Source organism: Leuciscus leuciscus (assembly GCF_965113295.1).
Source record: "Leuciscus leuciscus genome assembly, chromosome: 10".
Lineage (NCBI taxonomy): Eukaryota > Metazoa > Chordata > Actinopteri > Cypriniformes > Leuciscidae > Leuciscus > Leuciscus leuciscus.
The window spans coordinates 24,315,204-24,338,186 of NC_138734.1; the positions used below are offsets into that span (position 1 = coordinate 24,315,204).

At 36.2% G+C, this 22,983-nt stretch overlaps 1 protein-coding gene across 3 annotated transcripts in view; it reads right to left on the bottom strand.

Annotated features, from left to right (window-relative positions):
- The window catches only part of gdpd4a (glycerophosphodiester phosphodiesterase domain containing 4a), a 35,199-nt gene extending 12,498 nt beyond the window's left edge, over positions 1 to 22,701 (bottom strand). For 2 of the 3 annotated variants that reach the window (XM_082182979.1, XM_082182977.1), the window contains exons 1-7: positions 17,974 to 18,126; positions 11,072 to 11,315; positions 6,981 to 7,084; positions 5,403 to 5,496; positions 5,261 to 5,320; positions 4,361 to 4,459; positions 4,153 to 4,246 (exon numbers count right to left, since the gene is read on the bottom strand). In XM_082182979.1, the coding sequence (XP_082039105.1) occupies positions 4,153 to 4,246; positions 4,361 to 4,459; positions 5,261 to 5,320; positions 5,403 to 5,496; positions 6,981 to 7,084; positions 11,072 to 11,254 (634 nt within the window). In that variant the 5' untranslated portion in view covers positions 11,255 to 11,315; positions 17,974 to 18,126. Of the gene's footprint in view, positions 1 to 4,152; positions 4,247 to 4,360; positions 4,460 to 5,260; positions 5,321 to 5,402; positions 5,497 to 6,980; positions 7,085 to 11,071; positions 11,316 to 17,973; positions 18,127 to 22,581 lie in introns of those variants that run through there. The other variant, XM_082182978.1, reaches the window with a different exon arrangement.
- Between the last annotated feature and the right edge of the window lie 282 nt (positions 22,702 to 22,983).

Genomic DNA, 22,983 nt, shown 5'->3' on the forward strand with positions numbered 1-22,983 from the left:
ATATATTAAGCCACAGTAGTCTATATATAGATAGATAGATAGATAGATAGATAGATAGATAGATAGATAGAGAGATAGAGAGAGAGAGAGAGAGAGAGAGAGAAAGAGAGAGAGAGAGAGAGAGAGAGAGAGAGAGAGAGAGAGAGAGAGAGGTATTTTCAATGAGCAGGAAGCTTCATAGTAGTCAAAATTTGAAGTGGATCAAAAAAGTTGATCGAAGTTGTCCTAAGACAAGAACGGGTATTGTTCAAAATTCATGTAAAACTTTGATGAAAGGTTTTGATCCACTTCAAATGTTGACTACTGTACATACACATACATACTGAAGCTGGTTAAATACAACCATCATTTGCAAAAGTTTCAAGGTTTCTGATCTAGGCAAAATGCCATCAACATATTCCCCATCATAGCCAAATCCACAAAACCACCTCTTCATTGCCAAATACATCAAATAAAAAACATCATACCGGCCAATACAATACCACTACAATCATTTAGCAGCCTGAATAAACTTCAGAATTACAGATAATAGATAATTAAAAGATAATAGCGCACTGACAGGGTCCACTTAGTTACTGCAGCACCCGTTGGGTCGCCTGTAATGAGAGTTTGTCACCTCTACACTGGCACGGCTCATCTCAAGAAGAGAGAGACGTTGTCTTTGTGAGAGAGGGATGATGGGACAAAGAGACGTCTCTGGGTGGAGGCGAGCGTCACACAGCTGGGTGAGTTTAGCCTCAGTCCCGCATTTGTCTTTCTGACACGTTCGTCATGCTTTCAGTAAAGCGCAAAGAGAGAGAGCCGCAGACATGACTCAGCCGAACATCAGCCAGATGCAGAGAGAGCAGGAGAAAAGCCAAAGGGAAAGAAGAAAAGGAGGACAGAGAGGAACGAAGCTTTTGGAGGACAAGCTCTTGGTTTTTATGAGTCTAACAGCACAATGGAAAGAAAGGACAGATGCAGCAGCTGTGTTAACAACAGATAATGAATGGATCGGAGTCACTGACACCAACAAAATGACACCATTTCCATTGACTTGAGAGCAGGAATGATGTAACTAACATCGTGGGTGCAGTATTCCTGGACTTAAAGAGGGCATTCGACACAGTAAACCATAGCCATCTTATTTTAAAACTGTCATCTTATAATATGTCACACCAGGTATTATCATGGTTCGAGTCATACTTACAGGGCCGAGAACAATGTGTAGTCATTGATCATGTAAAATCTGCCCCAGGTAAAATCAAGACCGGAATCCCTCAGGGAACCATCCTGGGGCCTGTTCTCTTTAGCCTGTATGTGAATGAGCTGCCTGAAGTGTGTCCTGAAGTTGGCCTTCAGATGTATGCCGATGACACTGTGGTTTATGTGTCCGGCAAAAGCCCTGTTGTTATCGGCAGTACACTGACCAAAAGTCTTGAGAAAGTGTCTAATTGGCTAAATAAATCATGTTTAACACTTAATCTGAGGAAAACTAAATCAATGTGTTTTTCTATAAAAAGAACGAGGATAATAAATGACCTTAACATTAAAATGAATGGTGAACTCATCGATCAGGTAGAACAAGAAAAATATTTAGGAGTGATTTTGGATTCTCAGCTAAATTTTAAAAGTCATATTAAAAATATCTCACGAAAAATGAAGGCCAGTATGAACTGTTTCAGAATGATCAGGAGCAGTCTAACATTTGAATGTGCTCATGTCTTTCTGAACACTATGATCCTGTCCCACTTGTCGTACTGCACCACTGTTTGGTCCCAGACTAGCCAAACTACTCTAAAGCCTATTGAGAGGCTTTATAACCGTGCCTTAAAATTTTTTGATAAAAAGCCCATTCGATTCCATCATTGTTACATTTTAAGTAAACATAAAATCTTAAATTTTGTTAATTTTGTTAATTTTAGACACATAAAGTTGTTTTTTAAATGTCTGACTGGACTTGCACCTGAGCCACTTTGTAAATTTGTGAACAGGTTGGAAACCTCTAGATCAACAAGAGCGGCTGCATGTGGAGACTGTAGGGTTCCATTTTGTAAAACGTCTTTTGCCCAGAGTGTTTTTTCTGTGAAAGGAGCCAATCTGTGGAACTGGCTTCCTACAGATATAAAGACTTTGACTAAACTGTCCGCCTTTACAAAACTAACAAAGGCCTGGTTCATAGAGCAGCAGCAGTGTGATCATGCCATATGAGATGTGTAGCTGGGTGTATGGGAGGTGTGCATCTGTGTGAGTTCGAGTGAATGTGTTTGTTTATTATACTTATATTTATTGGTGCTAACTGGTGTCTGGACATTTCATTGTATTTGCTGTAAATTCGTTGTAACCTTATTTTTATTACTTCATTAACTTGACTGTTAAAAGCTCTTCTAGGGACAGGTGTTGCGAATTAGCCATGGCTATAAACACTGTGATACATGCATTGGATTGTTTTGTAATAATCTATGTTTATTTTGTATCTGTCCCTATTCAAATAAACAACAAATAAACAAATAAAAAATAACTGACTATGGTACTTTGGTATAACCTGCCCAAAACTAACATGGACATCATGGTTTTTGTTTACAAATTATTTTACTGGGATATCATGGATAAAATGTCCCTTCTACCCCGTGTTGTTATCTAAAATTAAACCATTTCAAATAACAGAAATTATTTTAATAGTTTAATAGTATTTTAAAATGAACATTATAAATGTTGCCTTGGTAACTAACTAAAATAAAATATGTTTTAAGTTTGTAAAAATAGGACCCATTGTACTGTGTTAATATGGATGAAACTGAACAAATAATGTCCTTTCTAATGTCCTCTCATTTTAGTAAATCGTGGCCAATATTTACTTATTCCTTCCCTTGTTTTAAGTGAAACTTGTGCATGTCATGATATAATAATTTTGTTTCCTCATTTAACAAAATTCTGAGCACAATATACTAATTTGTTCCCTTGATTTAGTAAGTCGTGGACACATTGTACCAATTCGTTCACTAGTTTTGATTTAACAAAAAAAAGGGAACAAAGCACAATTGTGAGCACAATTTAGTAAAACGAGGGAACAAATTATTATATCGTGTGCACAATATACTTAAAACGAGGGAACTAATTAGTAAAAAATGCTAACGTATTATTAAGTAGCGAGAACGATTTGTTAATTTCTTTAAAGAGTTATTCACCCAAAAATGAAAATTCTGTCATTAATTATTCACCCTCATGTCGTTCCTAAATCCAATTTGTTCATAATATAAAGCAATTGAGTCTCTTTAGAACATTTTTACAGTAGTCAAACAGAACAGAACTGGCTCAGATTTTATTCAAAATATCTTCATTTGTGTTCCGAAGATGAACGAAAGTGTAATGGGTTTGGAACACGAGGGTGAGTAAATGATGACAGAATTTTCCTTTTTAGGTGAACTAACCCTTTAATATTTTTCCTGCATGTCATGTGCGAGGCTCCGAACTAGATAGCAAAATGTCTGAAATCACTTCCAGCACCTTAAAATATACGGATGGGGAAATGAAAGTGGCTTGAGTTAATGTGCAGCACAACAACAAATAGGAAAGAGGTGTCTGTCATATAAATGTTTGCTTGAGCATTGCCGTGCAACACTGGGTGATTATAATGGGAGCAATCTAGTTTTTAGCCAGAACAAGCTGCTTTTTGTAACTACATGGTGATTACAATCACCATCTATCCATCTTCCTATTACCATTTCAATGGTATCCAACTCTTGGTGATTCTATGGCCATCTCCTGCCATTCGCAAGATACTGTCCATGACATTCTTTGGCAATGATTCTTCCAGTGGAGGGGGGTGGGGGGGTTGGGGGTTTTGCTAGGTCTTTCAAAGTCAATCTTCTCCAACCCTCCCGATAACATGGCTTGGTACTCACACACACGCATTCACACCTACAGACAATTTACATCTCCAGTTCACCTATACTACATGTTTTTTGGAACCGAAGCACCCGGAGGAAACCCACGCAGACACAGGGAGAACATGCAAACTCCACACAGAAAGGACTCCTGACAGTATTACCCACTGAGCAGAGGCCATTTTTCAGCCCAGAATCTTTTTTTGTCAAAAACAACTAGAAGATGTGTTGGTTGAAATAGGATATGACTTTTCATTTGTTGCCAGCACCAAAAAGGATCACATACCTCTCTTGTTCATGCGAAAGAAGTGTAATGCTATTGGCCAGGACAGAAGTGTCATTAGTGAAACTCCGCCCAGGTGCAGAAAGGGTGCTGTGATCTGCACACAAAAATGGAAATACATAAATGCACACTGCATGAACTGCACTTGATGTAAATTGGAAAGCTAATTCGACTGTTTGTCCCAATTGCTGTGTCGAGTGAAGAGACCTACCTGAAATGAAAGGAGCAGCGTCGTCCATTCTTTGCTCCATAAGTCAGAGAGCACAGCTGTGGCACTGATAGAGAAAGCTAGAGTCACCAGGATACCAATCTGTGAAAAGTCAAAAAATACAAAAACATATATATATCTTTTTTTTTTTATTCATCTAATATACATATATAACATATATAATAGCAGTTTATATATATGCGTGTGTGTATATATATATATATATATATAACATAGCAGTTTTTTTATTGTTACTTAAAATTAAATAAATAAAAATAGTAAAAAAAAGATTGTTAGCTGAAAGCTGAAATAAAATAAAATATAAATATTAGATGAAGCTGAAATGAAAATTAGAAATGTTGCCTTAATAGCAACTAACTGAAATAAAAGTTTAAGCTGAAGAACTAAAGAATGGCTGAAAATAAAACAAGTAAATATAAACTAAAGCAAAATAATAATAAAAATAATAGTAAAAAATTAATACAACACAATTACTAAAATGACTAAAAACAAAAAAAAACAAAAAAAAATTGTTGATACAAAATAGCAATACAAATCAAAATAGCAAATAAATAATCCTAAAATAAGATGTGGTGTTTTTTCCTTAATCATTATAGCACAGCAAAACGTTTCTGAATGGCATTTTGTTGCAGCCAAAGACCACCACAACAACAACAGGAGAGAATAAAATAAAACTTCAATTATTTACAGCAGCCCCCAAAATTGCACTTAAAAATGACATGTTTAAAAAACATGTCAAATTATTTCACTGTAGGTTCAATGCAATCTGAATCATATGAAGCTGTTTCTCTGGTAACGCAGATATGGAATGAATACAAATGTGCACGATGGGGTGTCATTCACAGTAAGAGTGAATGATGAAAAGACTGTTTCTTTGATCACCTTGTGGCTCCAGTGGAGGTAAAGCCTCTGTCCTTCAGAGAGAAGGCACACCGCTAGGACCTGCAAACATCAAGACCACAACATTAATTATGAGGACAGGCGGAGGCTGAAACGCTTTGTTGTTGTTGTTCAGTGTTCTCACCAGCAGGAGGGCGATGTAAGTGAAGAGGGCGGCAGCGACCACCAGCAACACCACTGACCACGGGAACCAGAATCCCAGGTTCCCGAAGTTAAACCTGCAGGAATAAAGATCAGATTTTTTTTAATAATAGATTTTACGTTTTTTGTTTGTTTGAGAATATCAAACAGCATTTTTTCAAACAGTATAGCATTTTTTTCTTTACTATATCACCCGAATATGTATAATCATAATAAATTATTAAGAACTGTTAGCAATAAGCTTTATGCCGAACGCCACATGAACAAACAGGAAAACAGGTCTCATAGCATCTGCCTGTCGGAGAAAGTGTTAACAGAATGAGTTCAACATGAATCGATGCCGTTATCTATGGACTTTAAGGTAATCAGCTGACCTAACAAGTTATTTTTATTGTGGCCATTTTATTCAATTTTAATATCTGAATGTTAGTGAGAAGAAGAAAAAAAAATAAACTTTTAGTATGTGACTGCATGAACTGTAGCCTGGAAATCCAGACCTAAATCTGAAAGATTAATGGTCTGGCATCGACTAATGAAAATCAGCCAGCTCGAGGGGCGGCACCAAGCATACATTTGAAATCTCACTGCACGCAACTGGATAACACTACGACCAATCACAACAAGTTACTGCTTAGTTACCAGCGGAGCTAACTGGTAGATTAGACGCTTAACGTATCCGGTCGGCAAAACAGCAAAAACGCCCTTCTTGCAAAGGAACGATTTGAGCGGCGTCTTCTGTTCCTCTTTTAGATAAAAAGCCAAGTCTAACTCGTTCATTGTAGCGGCCAAAGCTGTTTCAAACAACTGTTATTCATCCATAGCCATCTTGCAATGTTTACTAATGACTTCGACGTCACAGCGCTGTCGTCATCTGTTCAGCTCGCCTCTGGCCCGCCTATATCAGATAACCCCATGTGATTGGTGCATCTCGGATACAAGGGCATATTTAATGAGCATCATTACTCGACGCCAGAGTAAACTCGCTGAGCAAATTCAACTTGTGCTCTCGCGAGAACTCTGGATTTCCAGGGTACATGAACTGATTAAATGTCTTGAATGTTTAATTAGATGAAAGCACCTGCCAAATATGAGTATGTATGTATGTATGTATGTGTGTGTGTATATATATATATATATATATATATATATATATATATATAAAATATGTATATATAACATAAACAAATAATATAAATAAATAACATGAATAAATTATAAATTACATAAATACATTTTATATACATTTGTATAATGATATATCTATATATTCATTCAAATATAATGGAAATGAATAGAGACATGCAAATTCCTAATATTTTGATGAAAATAGGGTTTTTTTATAAAATGTGCAGTGTGTTTCTTTTTTTTCTTTTTTAAGAGTTTCTGTGCCTTCTATAATGTAAATCAAATCAATCAACAAATTAATTATTTATTAATTAATTAATTATGAATTATTTCATTAGTAAGCCATATGGACACAGAAATGGCATGGTTTTCTTTGAGTGACCCATCAGTCTAATTGTGTGTCAGTCCATCTGTCTGTCCATCCCGAGACACTCACCAGTCAAAGTCATTGTAGTCATTCTGCGCCTCACTCCAGAAGTACAGGAATATCAGGGTCAGGAAAAACGTTACGATGAGGAGAGCGAAACTACCACACTCCAACTGCAAAACAGAGCCATCATGAGCCGTGATAACGCCCACACCCCACCACAGTTACTCAACAGTGTGAAAACTCAAGAGGAGGATCAAATTGAAGCACCACATGAGGCAAACACAGACTTTGAAATTCAAATAGTTGCTTTCGAGCTGTACAGGACGGCCCGGCTCAGCGTGCAGCAATAATACAGTGAGTCATCAGGCTGGTTTTAAATGACTCAATGAATGATGCTTTCTGAGTCATACTGCAACTTATCGGCTCTGAAACCAGCTCGATTTAGAAAGCAGCCCACCAGCTGAACAAGAGCTGCACTTGCTGTGTTCAAGAAAACTAATCAGCACGAACAGGAAAAGTGCACTGATAAGTGCTTTCTATTGAGCAGCATGAGTGGCTTCAGCAGACATTCTGGTTAAGGGGAAATAATTCACAGATCTTCACGAAACAAGCCCCTTGAGAGAGAACAATATGTTAGAGAATGGAAACACTTGATATATGTGGTGAACTCAATACCAGCATGCACTGGGTTTATCTTATGGGATATCTTAATGTCTGTGCATATAATGGTAATATATCAACATCAAATTAAAGGGTTAATTCACCCAAAAATGAAAATTAGCCCATGATTTACCCACTCTCAAGTCATCATAGGTGTATATGACATTCTTCTTTCGAATGAATACAATCAGTTATATTTAAAAAAAAAATATTTTTCTTACACGAACACATCGATTCACGTTCATTTTTGGGTGAACTAACCCTTTAACATTACATTTACTGAAGAAAGTTTTAGCACTTTTAAGGTAGCAAAGGAATAGAGAGCCAAGGTCATGGGTTTGATTGCCAGGGAAATGCTTGAACCGATTAAATGTAAGCTTAGAATGCAATGCAAGTTGCTTTAGATAAAAGCAACTGCCAAAATTCCTAAATGTAAAACGTAAATGTATTTGCACTTGGTGATTTTGGACACATGAATAGATGAAACGGGTTTAAAGTGAGTGCTGTGACAAATGAGAAAACTACAGTGAATGCATGACATTTTACTTTCAATAAAAGGAATTTTTAAAATAAACATATTTCATTCATATGCAATTAAGATGAAAATAAATTCTTGATATTTAATTTAAAATATTGTATAAACTCTATGCCCTTTCAAAAGTGATATATGAAGCAGTTATTTTAGTGTATTATATATGAATTATTACTATTATGTTTAATGAATTTTTCTTTCATCTTTAGTTTTTCATCTAATATTTGGTAATTCAATTACCACAAATGTTTTTTAATAGTTTTAGTTAATGATAATAGCTCTAATGAGAAATAACTGAAATGTACGGTGGCCGAGAGAGCTCAACGCGCTGCAACTGAAGAAAACACGTGCAAACAGAAAAAAACACCCACAAATTAAGAAAACATCTTCATCAGTTTCACAACACACGTGTGCTCCAAATACTCTCAACACAACCAAATACAGAAACGCTCTGCAAAAAGCACAGAACACAATGGAAATGTTTCCAGGGGAACCAAATAAGTGACGAACCCGGCTGGGACGTTCTTACAGCTCAAAAGTCTACTTTATTTTATTTTATTTTATCTTTTTTTTGTTGCAAAACATACAGCGATTACATTTTTATGACATACAACTTGTATACAATATACAAAATGTATTAACAATATGTTCAATGTCATCAGAATACAAATGAGAAAAGAACAATGAGCTGAAAACTAAGATAAATAAATAAAAAAGATAGAGAAAAAGAACATGAGGGAAAGATATTAATCTATACATCAGTTACACTGTACAAATTTGTTCATGTTATGTTTAAATTTTCATAAAGAAAAGTTTCATAAGAAATGTTAGATAGGGTCCAAAGTTTTAAAGTTGAGACAGTCACACACAGATATATAGCGCATATTTGAAAAGCTTTTGAAAAAAAAAAAGAAAAACAATAATAATAATAATAATAATAATAATAATAATATATATATTTGCAACCGTTATGTTAACAGCATTATATTTCTGTCGTAAGAACAGCTATTCAGCTGATGGACATTGCTTTGGGAGCTGCTACGTTGTCATGGAAACATCCCAGGTGAAAATAATGAGGAAATTACATTGTCTTTCATTGCTCCCTTCATCAAGTGCATTCCAAACGGCTATATGATGGCACACTAGTGCCCTGCTCACTCCAAAGTCCCACTTCAAGGGCTCTGCCGTCTGCCCTTCGAAGGAAGTAGGGCATAGGGATGCTCACGAGCAATAAGCACGTCCCAGCCGGGTTCGTCACTTATTTGGTTCCCCATGAAACATTTCCGTTGTGGTCTGTCCTATTTGCAGCGTGTTTCTGTATTTGGATGTGTTGTGAACATTTTGCAGAGCGTTTCTGTATTTGGATGTGTTGTGAGTATTTGGAGCACACGTGTGTTGTGAAACTGATGAAGATGTTTTCTTAAAGGTATAGCGGAGGATGTTTTACTTCCTGGTGGGTAGTCTAAACTATTGGTCCTCCTAATTGTCAATCATTCTGGTGAATCAATCAAACTTTTCAAAAAGTGGAGAGGGCGGGTCTTATCTAAAATTTGGAAAGATCCTCCGCTATACCTTTAATTTGCAGGTGTTTTTTTCTATTTGCATGTTTTCTTCAGTTGCTGCACGTTGAGCTCTCTCGGCCACCGTATAAATATGACCCTGGATCACAAAACCAGTCATAAGTAGCACGGGTATATTTGTGGCAATAGCCAACAATACATTGTATGGGGCAAAATTATCGATTTTTCTTTTATGCCAAAAATCATTAGGATATTAAGTAAAGATCATGTTCCATGAAGATATTTTGTATATTTCCTACCTTAAATATATAAAACATTTATTTTTGTGAGGGAATGCAGCACAATCGCGAACATAAATGGACGACATTAAAGGCGATTTTCTCAATGTTTAGATTTTTTTGCACCGTCAGATTCCAGATTTTCAAATAGTTGTATCTCGGCCAAATATTAAATGTACCCATGTTTGCTGGTTTTGTGGCCCAGGGTCACAAATAGTTAATAGTTTAAGCATCTCTCAATCAATGATATGGGCTAACAGTGTGATAATCTAATAATCATAAAATACATATACATAATAAAAATACAATATTTGAAAATAAATAATTCTGATTATGTTGTCCGTCTTTGAGCAACCTATGATGCCTAATCATGCTGTCTAGGTAGAAAGCACACAATGGAGCTGTTTCACAGACAGGGCTTAAGATTAAGCCAGGATTAGGCCTTAGCTCAATTAGGACATTTAAGTGGCTTTTATTAAAGTGTCTTAGAAAAAAAATGACTCATGTACATCTTGAGACAAAAAAATGGCACTGACATATTGACATATCAGTGCTTTCAGTTAAGACAGCTCAAACATGCATTTTAGTCTGGGACTAGACTTAAAGGTGCACTGTGTAATTTTTTGCGTCATCTAGTGGTGAAGTTGCGAATTGCAACCAACAGAAGTTACGGTGGCCGACAGGAAAAGACGTCGTCGTCTGAGACAGCAGAGATTAGCCAGTTAAGCATTGAGGTTTCTTTACAAAGGTAAATTAAGAAATCAGGTTTACTTAATTATTCAGAAAAACGATATGTTATTGCGAATATTATTGTTACTTGTTCATCATTGTGTCAGTGTTTTATTCGCTGACTTTAGCTAGCTTCTTTGCACGGATAACAACATAGTGACGAAACGCGTTTGTCCATTTAGTGTTACTGTAGAAACGTCATTCTAAGGTAATAAAAACATAACGGTTCATTAAGTAAGGTCTTTATACACCACTGAAAACAGTTACGTATGTATATGATATTGCATTTCTGTCAACAGATCCTCCTAAATATTACACAATGCACCTTTAAGCCTTGTCTGTGAAACTGGGGGTATGGTTTGGAACAGAACCTGAATGTAAACCATCATAAGGAGGAGTTTAAAAGCAATCTGTGGGACTTCAAGCATCTTTTCTCACCCGACTACAGCAGCATTCCCCCGGCTGGGCTTTGGCACGCTGGTAGCGTCTCCACTGGCAGCCGTACAGGCCGGCCAGACACGAGACAAACGGCTGGTGCTCATAGCGCTGCAGCAGCTGCCGCCGCACCACCTTTAGCTTCCCCAGCTTCAGTCTGGACAGGCTCACCGGAGAGCGGCCCATAGATCAGCCGCTCCCCTGCATGGAGCGGCCCGGAGCAGACGGATGGAGACAAAGAAAAAATCTGCAAGAGACAAAGAGAGAGATCGTGAAGATTTTTCTCACTGTTCTCCAATTATATTGAATCCTATGGAGTGACATATCAAGCTACAGCGAGAGAATAACGATCATAATAATTGCATTGACAATTCCTCCAGTCACATGTCAACCCTACTGTGTTTCCTGACAGAATGAGGCCTGTTAACAAAGAACCCTTCAAAAACCTTTAACAAACAGCACTCGTGACACAAATAAACTACAACCCCATGGGCCCCTGCCCTGCCAGAACACTCACATCTTCTCCACATAACCACACAGATCACTCATGAAATCACCATGACATCACCAATTCTTCTTTTTTATGGAATACTGCAGTCTATTATAAATGATTTATCCGTGCACATCATTCTTTTTTTAATTCATGTGACCTCGGAATCTTGCATCAAAATATCTTCCCCTCCCTCTTGCAGCGACATCATCTCTTCTCGGATGATGTGTTTACTGGCGCGAGGGCGGGACAACCTGTCAATCAAAGGAGATCCACCAATAGCAAACCACAACCATCCGAACAATTCTAATCAATGAAATCAAATAATCATGTTAACTCAGGGTTTACAAATGTACAATAATGTTCAAAAGAGGTTTTTAAAGAAATTTAGACTTTTTAAAAGAAAATTTGACTTTTATTTAGCAATTGCATTAAATTGATCAAAGTGACAGTAAAAATATTTGTTACAAAAGATTTCTATTTCATATAAAGGCTGTTTTAGGCTGATTTATCAAAATATCAAGCAACACAACTATTTATATTAATAAGAAATGTTTCTTGAGAAGCAAAATATTAGAATGATTTCTGAAGGATCATGTGATACTGAAGACTGGCGTAAAGATGCTGAAAATTCAGTTTTGCATCACAGGAATACATTACATTTGAAAATATATTCAAATAGAAAAGAGTTTATTTAAAATTTCACAATATTACTTTCTTCAGTGTATTTTTGCATGCAGCCTTGGTGAGCGGAAGAGATACATATCTTACCAACCCACAACCTTTGAAGTAGAGTACATAGTAAAACAGTGAACCCAGAATTAACCATTTCAAGTAAGAAAAGCTCATTGCAAAGTTTACATCAAGTTATTCATCCAATTTACTGTTGCTTATACATTTACATTTCTTGTTTAGACACCGCAAAATGGCTCGACTCAGAGATATGGACTGGATCGTTTATCATCTTTGTCCCAGACTGGGCGGTCCGATAGAGGATCTGAAAGGGGAATTCAGTGGGGAATAATGCCTGACCCGCCTCTGATCTCCAGACAGACACATCAGGAGAAGAGCAGCTTCCCCTCACAAAGCAGCTAAACCGGTTAGTGGATATTAAGGCGGCGGATTATAGTAAAAACAGAAGAGATGTGATCCAGAACGCTCACTGCTCAAGTAAATTGAGACAAAACAGATACTGATGAACTCTAGCAAAAAGGCGGCAAAAGCAAAGACATTATGGTAGGCTGTATTACTAAATCTGTTTTATTTCTTGAGTCAGAACAACATTTAGAACAAACATAGTTTTCATTTAACACTCTTCAATGCACCTTTAAGTGAAGTAAGTACATTGAAGTTGTCATTTGTTCACTTCATGAATAACGAGATCACAGAAGCATGACATAACCGTTCCGCTGGGATGTCATACTTAGTCAGCGTACCACGTGTCGTGGCCTTCAGGGTTTAAACTTCAAGGAAGCGAGAGACATGCTTGAGGTCTTTGGCTCGTGTTGTAGTAGTTTGATGTCGAGGTCGGCTCTAATGAGAATACCTGCGCTTAAGCCCCGCCCTGACTGGCTGTTGTCATGGTGATGACTGTCCTTGAGTGAAAGTGTCCCATCAGGATGTGTATCCACGGAGGGAAGCGTTACATTAGCTTCATTAGAATAAACAGACTTTTATTCCCAGTTTTACAGCAAAAAAAGCCTTTTCTTAATACTTTTTTGTCTTGTTTTGCAGTAAAAATATCTATAAAAAAAAATGTATATCCATAAAACATAAAAAATTTAGTTGATTAGCAAAACTGCATGAGATCTTAAGGCTCATTTTAACAGAACAAACTTTTGTGATGCTAATGCAAAAAAATTATAATAATATACACTACCGTTCAAAAGTTTGGGGTCAGTAAGATTTTTAATGTTTTTAAAAGAAGTATCTTCTGCTCACCAAGGCTGCATTTATTTGATTAAAAATACAAACAAAAACAGTAATATTGTGAAATATTATTCCAATTTAAAACAGCTGTTTTCTATGTGAATATACAATAAAGTGTCATTTATTCCTGTGATCAAAGCTGAATTTTCTGCATTTTTACTCCAGTCTTCAGTGTCACATGATCCTTCAGAAATCATTCTAATATGATTTGATGCTCAAGAAACATTTATGATTATTATCAATGTTGAAAACAGTCATTTACATTTTTATTTCATGATGCTATGATGAATAGAAAGTTCAAAAGAACAGCATTTATCTGAAATCTAAAGCTTTTGTAGCATTAAACACTACCAAAGTTTGGGGTCAGTAAGAATTTTTATTTATTTTTTTGGGGAAAGAAATAAAATAAATCAATACTTTTATTCATCAAGGATGAGTTAAACTGATCAAAAGTTACAGTAAAGACATTTATAATGTTAGAAAATATTCTATTGAAAAAAAAAAGCTGTTCTTTTGAACTTTCTATTCATCAAAGAATTTTGAAAAAAAAAATACACAACTGTTTTCAACATTGATAATAATAATGAATGTTTCTTGAGCATCAAATCATCATATTAGAATGATTTCTGAAGGATCATGTGACACTGAAGACTGGAGTAATGATGCTGAAAATTCAGCTTTGATCACAGGAATAAATTACAGTTTAAAATATATTAAAATAGAAAACAGTCATTTTAAATTGTCATAATATTTCACAATATTACTGTTTTTTTTCATTGTTTTTTATCAAATAAATGCAGCCTTGGTGAGCAGAAGATACTTCTTTTAAAAACATAAAAAAAATCGTACTGACCCCAAACTTTTGAACGGTAGTGTACATATATTTGTTTTTAAATTATTTATATATATATATATATATATATATATTATATTAAGTCAAATTTGTAAAGACTTTTTGCGTCACATCTTATTATGACACAATGTCAGTGGAAAAATATTCATAGTCATTCACTTTTATGTACACAAGGCATAATTTCCTGAAAGGTAAAATATGATGTTGTAACAGATATCCACAATGCAGATGAGATAACAGACGAAATTAAGTTTTGCATGGTGGGTCACACAATCATAAACTAAGAAAACACTGAACAAGCCACACTGAAGATGTCACACACTGACAAAAATCTAATATATCAAGTATATAAAGCAACATCATAAAAACACTGTTGTTTGATTGACAGATTTTGAATACCTCACTGATGTAGCCATTAAATCAAACAGTATAGCCTGTGAACGGCAGCCCTTTAAAAGCACTACAGGCTGCAAGATAAATATATGACTCAGGTTTTTACAAATATTCTAAGAATATTTTATATACTTTGTCAGTTTTATTCTATTTTCTCATTTTATTTAATGTTATATAAAAATAGATTAAGAAAAAATACAATATTAATACAGTAATATTGTGAAATATTATCACAATTGAACTTACCGTTTTTTTTCTTCTTTTTTTTCTGATGTCAAATCTGAATTTTCCGCATCATTACTGCAGTCTTCAGTGTCACATGGTTTCAGAAATCATTCAAATATGCTGATTTGCTGCCCAAGAAATATTTCTTATTATTATCAATGTCGAAAACAGTTGTGCTGCTTTACATTAGTAACATTATAAATGTCTTTGCTGTCACTTTCTTTTATCAATATAAATAGTAATAATTTCTAATATATATATTATTATATGTATTATTAACCCTTTAATAATACAAATACAAAATATTATATATCAATATAACATAATATTAAATATTGTTATTATATTTTATATATCAGAATGATTTCTGAAGGATAATGTGACACTGAAGACTGGAGTAATGGCTGATGAAAATTCAGCTTTGCATCACATAAATAAATTATATTGTAAAGTATATTCAAATAGAAAACCATTATTTTACATTGTAATAATATTTCACAATATTACTGTTTTTTCTGCATTTTTGATCAATTAAATGCAGGCTTGATGAGTAAAGAGACTTCTTTCAAAAACAATAAAAACGGTAATGTTTCCAAACTTTTGACCGGTACGCATCGTATAACTTCATAAAATATATATTTTAAATATAATTTTTATGTAATATCCATTTATGCATTATAAACTAAAACCCTCGACAGAGAGGAGACACTGATAACAAGTTTGTTATCTGAACTTCATGGGCGCAGCCCTGAACACGAAGACTTACAGATTGTCATGAGGTTAAACAATGTTTAGATCAGCAGCTCCTGTCTTCTCATTAGCTAATGGAAGATCATGCCATCTTAACTGCGACCCAGAATACACAGCGCTACGGTGCTCATTTCCGAATATCCGTCCCACAGAAATCCAATTTCCTCATAGTGAGATTTAGATGCTACTAAAAAAAACTGAAACCATAAACAGCTCCCTGACACAAAGTAAAACAAATTCCTTTGAAAGTGTTAATTTGACAATGAAATGTAATGTAAATATTACAACATCTCTGTCATGCCCTTTGACCGAGAAATATGCAATTATGGCACAGTAAACCTCAGCAGTAAAACATTTTCCTCGCCTATCTAGCATGCTAAGTAACTTTAGCTGAATTTACACAGTAAAATTTATTGCTGACATCACAACTTTAACAGTCCTCAGGCCAACAGTCAAATGACTGAAACAGCTCTCCGTCCCATCTCCACCAGTAAACATATATTAACAAGAGTCTGAAGGCATATGGATTGTAATAGAAATGGTACTGGTTTTCTGTGCATGAGGCCACAAGTCTTTAATATGGAATGACTGAAGGAGATTGAGTTATGCGTCTAATTAATCAGAGTAAAAGCATTCTCACGCGCCGTCTCAATGGTGTAAAACACTACGCAGCAGAGAGAGGCTGCGCTTCATGCTTGCCGAGGCACAAAGCTTTGTTTAGACATAAATAAACAATGCACACAAATAATGAGCGCCGTTAGTGGCAGCAGGACTATTGTTCATTCTTGCCCTGAATCACTCAGGGCAAGTCTCTCCCTCCAAATTCAATTAAATAAAAGGCTTTATTGGCAAGACAAGGCTACTAAGCATTGCCAGATTTTAGTTTTCTAATATTACTGTATGATTTATCTAATGTAGTTTTGTTTATTTCATCCAAAGCAGTCCACATTGCATTCAAGGTATATATTTTATCAGCTCATGCATTCTTCGGGAATCAAACCCGTGACTCTGGTGTTGCTAGTGCTCTGTTGGGGTTTTATACAGTGTCAAAAAAAAGGTTGCTGCCTTATATTAAGTACAATCAATTTGGATGTTTAAGTCATTTCAACTTAAATTACATTAAACTGACTTAAATTAGTTGAATATTGTATAACTTATTAAAAAAAAGTAGAAAATTGCCTAACTTATTTGATGAACAATGTAAAAACATATGTTGTCATAACTTTTTGATCATATAATTTTTTTCAGTCTAAGTGGTGGACTTGCCAGGGTGTTTTTTAGTACGAGTTAGATGAATCATCTAGAAGACTGTTCTATATGATTCTATGGAATTGCTAGTTAGTAGCTAGGAGTTTTTTTTTTTTGTTGTTGTTGTTTTTTTTGGGAGTTGAGTTGAGTTGAGTTGTTGCTAGGTCGTTACTTACTGGCCCAGCAAGTCGCAAGATTTGAGATGTTATTCATGCCAGTGGTGATGCGGATTCAGTTACAGTTACATGATACTGAGGGTTAGGAGTGTATTCAAATCAATAACCCTCAATATGAGCATTAGTCATGCTTGACTTAGCAAATGTGGCACTAATAAAAGAAAGAAAAAGAAAGAAAGAAATCCCTTTAACACTTTGACCTGATCTCTCTCACACACCTGCGCTTAACTATATCTATATAAAGAAGGAAATGACCTGTTCGGCCAGATACAGACAATCCTCTTACCAGCCGTATGTCAAACCTCTGGCGCCAAACCATTCTGAATTAAAACAACACAAACATGGATTGATTTATCCCATTTTGACTGCTCAAACAGTTACGTTTTCTATTCTTTAAAAATATAAAAACTATAGTAGGGTGGTATCAAATAGTAAAACTGTATTTGGATATAGCCTACACATGCGTAGCCTACTGAATAATTACCATATAGCCTACAGCAGGGTAGTTGAAAAGTCACAGTTCTGCCAGGCATAGCTCCAAAAAACGCTATAACAAACTAAACTGAACGAACACACACACACACACACACACACACACACACACACACACACACACACACACACACAGAGACATACACATTTGTTTTCTCTGCATTTCCAGAAGCGTCTGAACACTGTAACTGCTCTATTCAGTGACACTGTCATTCATTTCCTTTGACAATAAAACACCTGATGGTGACTGACACACAACATCAAGAGTTCGAACAGTTACAGGCTCATCGATGACGCCGCGTCGCCAAAAGTAACTGATCATCACTGAAAGACACGTAGTTTCACTCACCAATCTTTCAGTGGTTATTCCGGTTATTAGTGATCATCGGCCGTAGTAACGAAAGATGATATCAGCTCCGAATCGATCAGAGGACCGTTGAAGCGTCTCTGTGTGTGTGTGTGTGTGTGTGTGTGTGTGTGTGTGTGTGTGTGAACAGCAGCTGCTGAACACCTGTTACTAACACACAGCAACACACTCACAATAAACTCCGCCCAGAGACTTCGCTCTCTCTCTCGCTCTCTCTCTCTCTCTCTCTCTCTCTCTCTCTCTCTCTCTCTCTCTCTCTCTCTCTCTCTCTCTCTCTCTCTCTCTCCTTTGCATATTTTTTTTGTTTATCTAAGAGGGTTTATATTTCACATTTATATTTAGGTAGGCTATATAAATATCAATACTGTATACAGTATCAACACTGAACTGACTTCAGCTGAAACACTCTGTATTGTATAAAGCACTAATAGGTGACTTGACTTGACTTGACTATGGCAGCAAACCTATATTGTTTTTGTAACTAAATCGGTTAAAATCGTGACTGTTTGTCTGTGAAGTTTTATATAAAGAGAATATTTAGTTATCAATATAGTATAGGTTTATTTTTTAGAAGCAGCCACAATTGATTCAAATTACAAATGACAGCTTACCCTGACCTCAAAAAAAGTTCAACATTTCTGTTAAAACACACCATCATTATATTGTCTTACTGTATGCAATGATATGATCATATTGTAATTTTAGTTGACCAAAAATAACCCTACTTCACATGTTTGAAACAAAACAACAACAAACAAAGCCACAGCTATAAACCAAGTATTTATGCAACTGGACTTTTGACTGAAAATCTCTTGTGATAGCCTTCCTATGTGACATTACATATAAATAACATGTATTCAGTGCAACGTTCAGCTTGTCATTCTGTATTAGACTCATTTATTGTGCAGAATGACTGAAGCGTTTCAGTGGCGATCAGAGCAACAGATGGTGACTGTGTAAATTACATCTCACGATACTGATCATATGCCTCTAAACTGCTGTTCTCACTTCAGTATTTCATTACACAGTCAAGATTACAGTCATTGCAGCTTTTAGCTTATTTAGTTAAGCTCTCTCTCTCTCTCTCTCTCTCTCTCTCTCTCTCTCTCTCTCTCTCTCTGTCTGTGTGTGTGTGTGTGTGTGCGTGCGTGCATGCGTGTGTGGTTGTGTGTGTATGTGTGTGGTAGCCTGATCTCCCTGAGACAGGAAACTCAATCTATGACACTTTCAGGGTATACAAATACAATAGTCTTCAAACTATACTGCGTGTAAACTTGTACACTGCAGTCATTGAGTAACATTCTGGCTCAGTTGTATATGGGTCATGCTGGTACTTTTAAGGAGGACATTAGCAATCCATTTTCCAGTGGGTCAGTCGTGAAGAAAGCTAATCATATTTTCTGGAATAACAGGCTCAGTAGTGAGAGGATGAATAAATATTGTTCCAGAGATATGATTTAAACCCTGTGTGAATCTGTGGCTCTGAAAAACTCCTCAGCTCTACTTCTGTCTCAGATCTAGTGGCTTGAATTTGTAATGCGTTTATGACGAAACTCAGCTGTGACGCAGGAAGTTTAATTTCTCTCATATTTGCTCTCCAATCTGCATGTAAGACTGCACTGTGCTCACCGGGAGGTTCCTCATCTGTCTGTTCCCATCATTTGATATGACATATCTCACAGATGCACCTCTGATGATCTCACTAGCTTTGAATACAGGCCTGAGTTTCCATTTAATAAAGTATCCATAGTGCTTCATGCTCATAAATCCATGATGTATTGAGGGCACGGTGGGGAATAAATGGTGAAATATAGCTTGATTCAGTGCAATGGGATAATATGAAGTCAGGTAATAATAAATTCTGACTTTATACAGATTCCAGAATGAAATGACAATGACTATACATTATTTTTTCACTGAAACTGCTTGTTTTGTCACCATACGCCGCTCAATGTATGGCAGAATACAATAGTCCACATACAGTATGTGACATTACTAAATATCTTCATGGAACATGATCTTTACTTAATATCCTAATGATTTTTGGCATAAAAGAAAAATCGAACTTTGACCTATACAATGTATTGTTGGCTATATTGCCACAAATATACCCGTGCTACTTATGACTGGTTTTGTGATCTAGGATCACATTATGACAGCTACAGAGATGGCAATTGATCTAGATTGTAGGGTAGGAGTTCACTTAATTGCATGGTAACATAGTGGTGAAGCCATGGAGCTATAAAGCTCTGCGGTCCCACACAGCGCTGCCTGGAAACAGGAGAGATGCATAGATCATAGTCCTGCCGTATCACCACAGTGCCCTTAAGCCCAACACTTAACCCTGTGTGGCTCCACTGGGGCGACCCCTGCTATGAATGCAGTACAAGACACTCGTGACAGAAACTATCTGTGAAATGACAAGCAATCGCACATATTACATCATTCAGGTGTTCCCCTGCAGGTCGATGTGGAATGATAGAGATAGATGATGGATGGATGGATGGATGGATGGATGGATGGATGGATGGATGGATGGATGGATGGATGGATGGATGGGTGGATGGATGGATGGATGGATGGATGGATGGATGGATGGATGGATGGATGGATGGATGGATGGATGGATGGATGGATGGATGGATGGATGGATGGATGGATGGATGGATGGATGGATGGATGGATGGATGGATGGATGGATGGATGGATGGATAGATAGATAGATAGATAGATAGATAGATAGATAGATAGATAGATAGATAGATAGATAGATAGAGTGCTATGCATAAGTTTAGACACCCATGCTAAAGTTGACTAAAAAGAGGAATAAAAAATCAACTTTTGGAAATTGAACTTAATGCCTTAATTAAAAAAAATTTGGAAAAATCCAACCTTTAAGGACACCAACCTTTGGAATTAAAATAGCCCCACATCATCACATAGCCTTCACCATACCTAGAGATTGGCATGGTTTTATTTCAGTTAGCCTACTAGCTGGTTTGATTTGCATTGAGAGATGATCTTATGGAAAGTACTCCATGCCAATCTCTAGGTATGGTGAAGGCTATGTGATGATGTGGGGCTATTTTAATTCCAAAGGCCAAGGGAACTTTATCAGGATGCATAGTATCCTGGATCCATGAAGTAACTGGCCTTTAAAAATAAAAATCTGCCTGCCTCTATGGGAATTTAACATAGGGGTGTCCAGACTTATGCACCCTGTATTTTAAGGAAGAACATTTATTTATTTACGATACATTATTCATTCACAAAGAAAATTGGTGTCCTTAAAGGTTGGATTTTTCCAAATTTTTTTAATTAAGGCATTAAGTTCAATTTCCAAAAGATGATTTTTTATTCCTCTTTTTAGACAACTTTAGCATGGGTGTCTAAACTTATGCATAGCACTGTAGATAGATAGATAGATAGATAGATAGATAGATAGATAGATAGATAGATAGATAGATAGATAGATAGATAGATAGATAGATAGATAGATAGATAGATAGATAGATAGATAGATAGATAGATAGATAGATAGATAGATAGATAGATAGATATAGATAGATAGATAGATAGATAGATAGATAGATAGATAGATAGATAGATAGATAGATAGATAGATAGATAGATAGATAGATAGATGATGGATGGATGGATGGATGGATGGATGGATGGATGGATGGATGGATGGATGGATGGATGGATGGATGGATGGAAGGATGGATGGATGGATGGATGGATGGATGGATGGAATGAATAAACATAAAAACAAACAAATAAATGAATACATTTGTGTTGCTCCAAGAAAATGTTTCTATCTAGAACATCTGAAGCATAGTATAACCCAATCACACAGCACACAGTGAGCATCCTTCATGTGAGTGTGCGGGGTGAGAGATGAACAGCTGCGCACGTCACTGTGAGCTCAAAGGCTCAACTCTTTCTCCCCTGACAGTGGAGAAACCTTGAGAAGTAATAATCAGAGCAAACAGGCGTATTCCTCCTTTATGAAAACCCTCCTACGCTCATCAGCTCCTGACATGACGGATGGAGCTCAACTCACAGAGTAAAGTTGGAGAAAAGAAAGATGCCCTTCACCTGACTCATACCCTCATAAAAACCAAGCTTGAGAAACTGCTGAGCAGTGAATATTAAAGCATTCATCACATATTCATTTATAAACTTGCATAATCAACAATGATAAATGACAAATTCTAAACTTAAAATCATTGCATAATTCATAAAAATAACAACAACTTTTAACAGTGTTCATAGGATGCTATTAATTACAATGGCAATAACAATACCTCTACGTTAACACATTAAATAAACAATAAAGTGTGACCATCATTGCATATTAAAATATTGCATAACAACCCTGATAAACAATCCTAAATGACTGCAAACTAAGAAACACCTATAATTAAATAACATATAATTCATTTAAGCAACATTTTGTGGAGCTATTCCTAATCATAATAACACATGGACGCTGTAATGCAAAGCGCTATAGCAAACATTCCATATGCAACATTCATACACAGTTTTATCCAGCAGTTTCAGAGTAGAACGGTATGAAAGGCTCACCTGATGTTGCAGTGTGTCTCTGCTGCAGTGAGCGCATCTGTGCATGTGTTCAGCATCAGCACCACAACACGCTGAAGACACACGCAGCGCTGTTACACTGACGCGTGGAGCTGAAGGTTTCACATTACCGCAGTGTCTCGACTGCCTGACTGCAGCGCTGCTGATGCAGGGACTCCACCGAGCTCAAGGGTATCCATCACTCTTATGTAATTCAGCTCTCATGGTGCACAACGAGAGCTGGCAAGAAAAAAAAATAAAGATTTCGGTTGTAATTACCTCTGCATTCTGACTGGCATGTATACAGTCAAATCAAAAATGATTCAGACACTAGATATCTTTTTAAATTTTTTTTTTACTAGTGGGTGCAGGACACTGTAGTTAATTTATATAAGTGAGGATGGC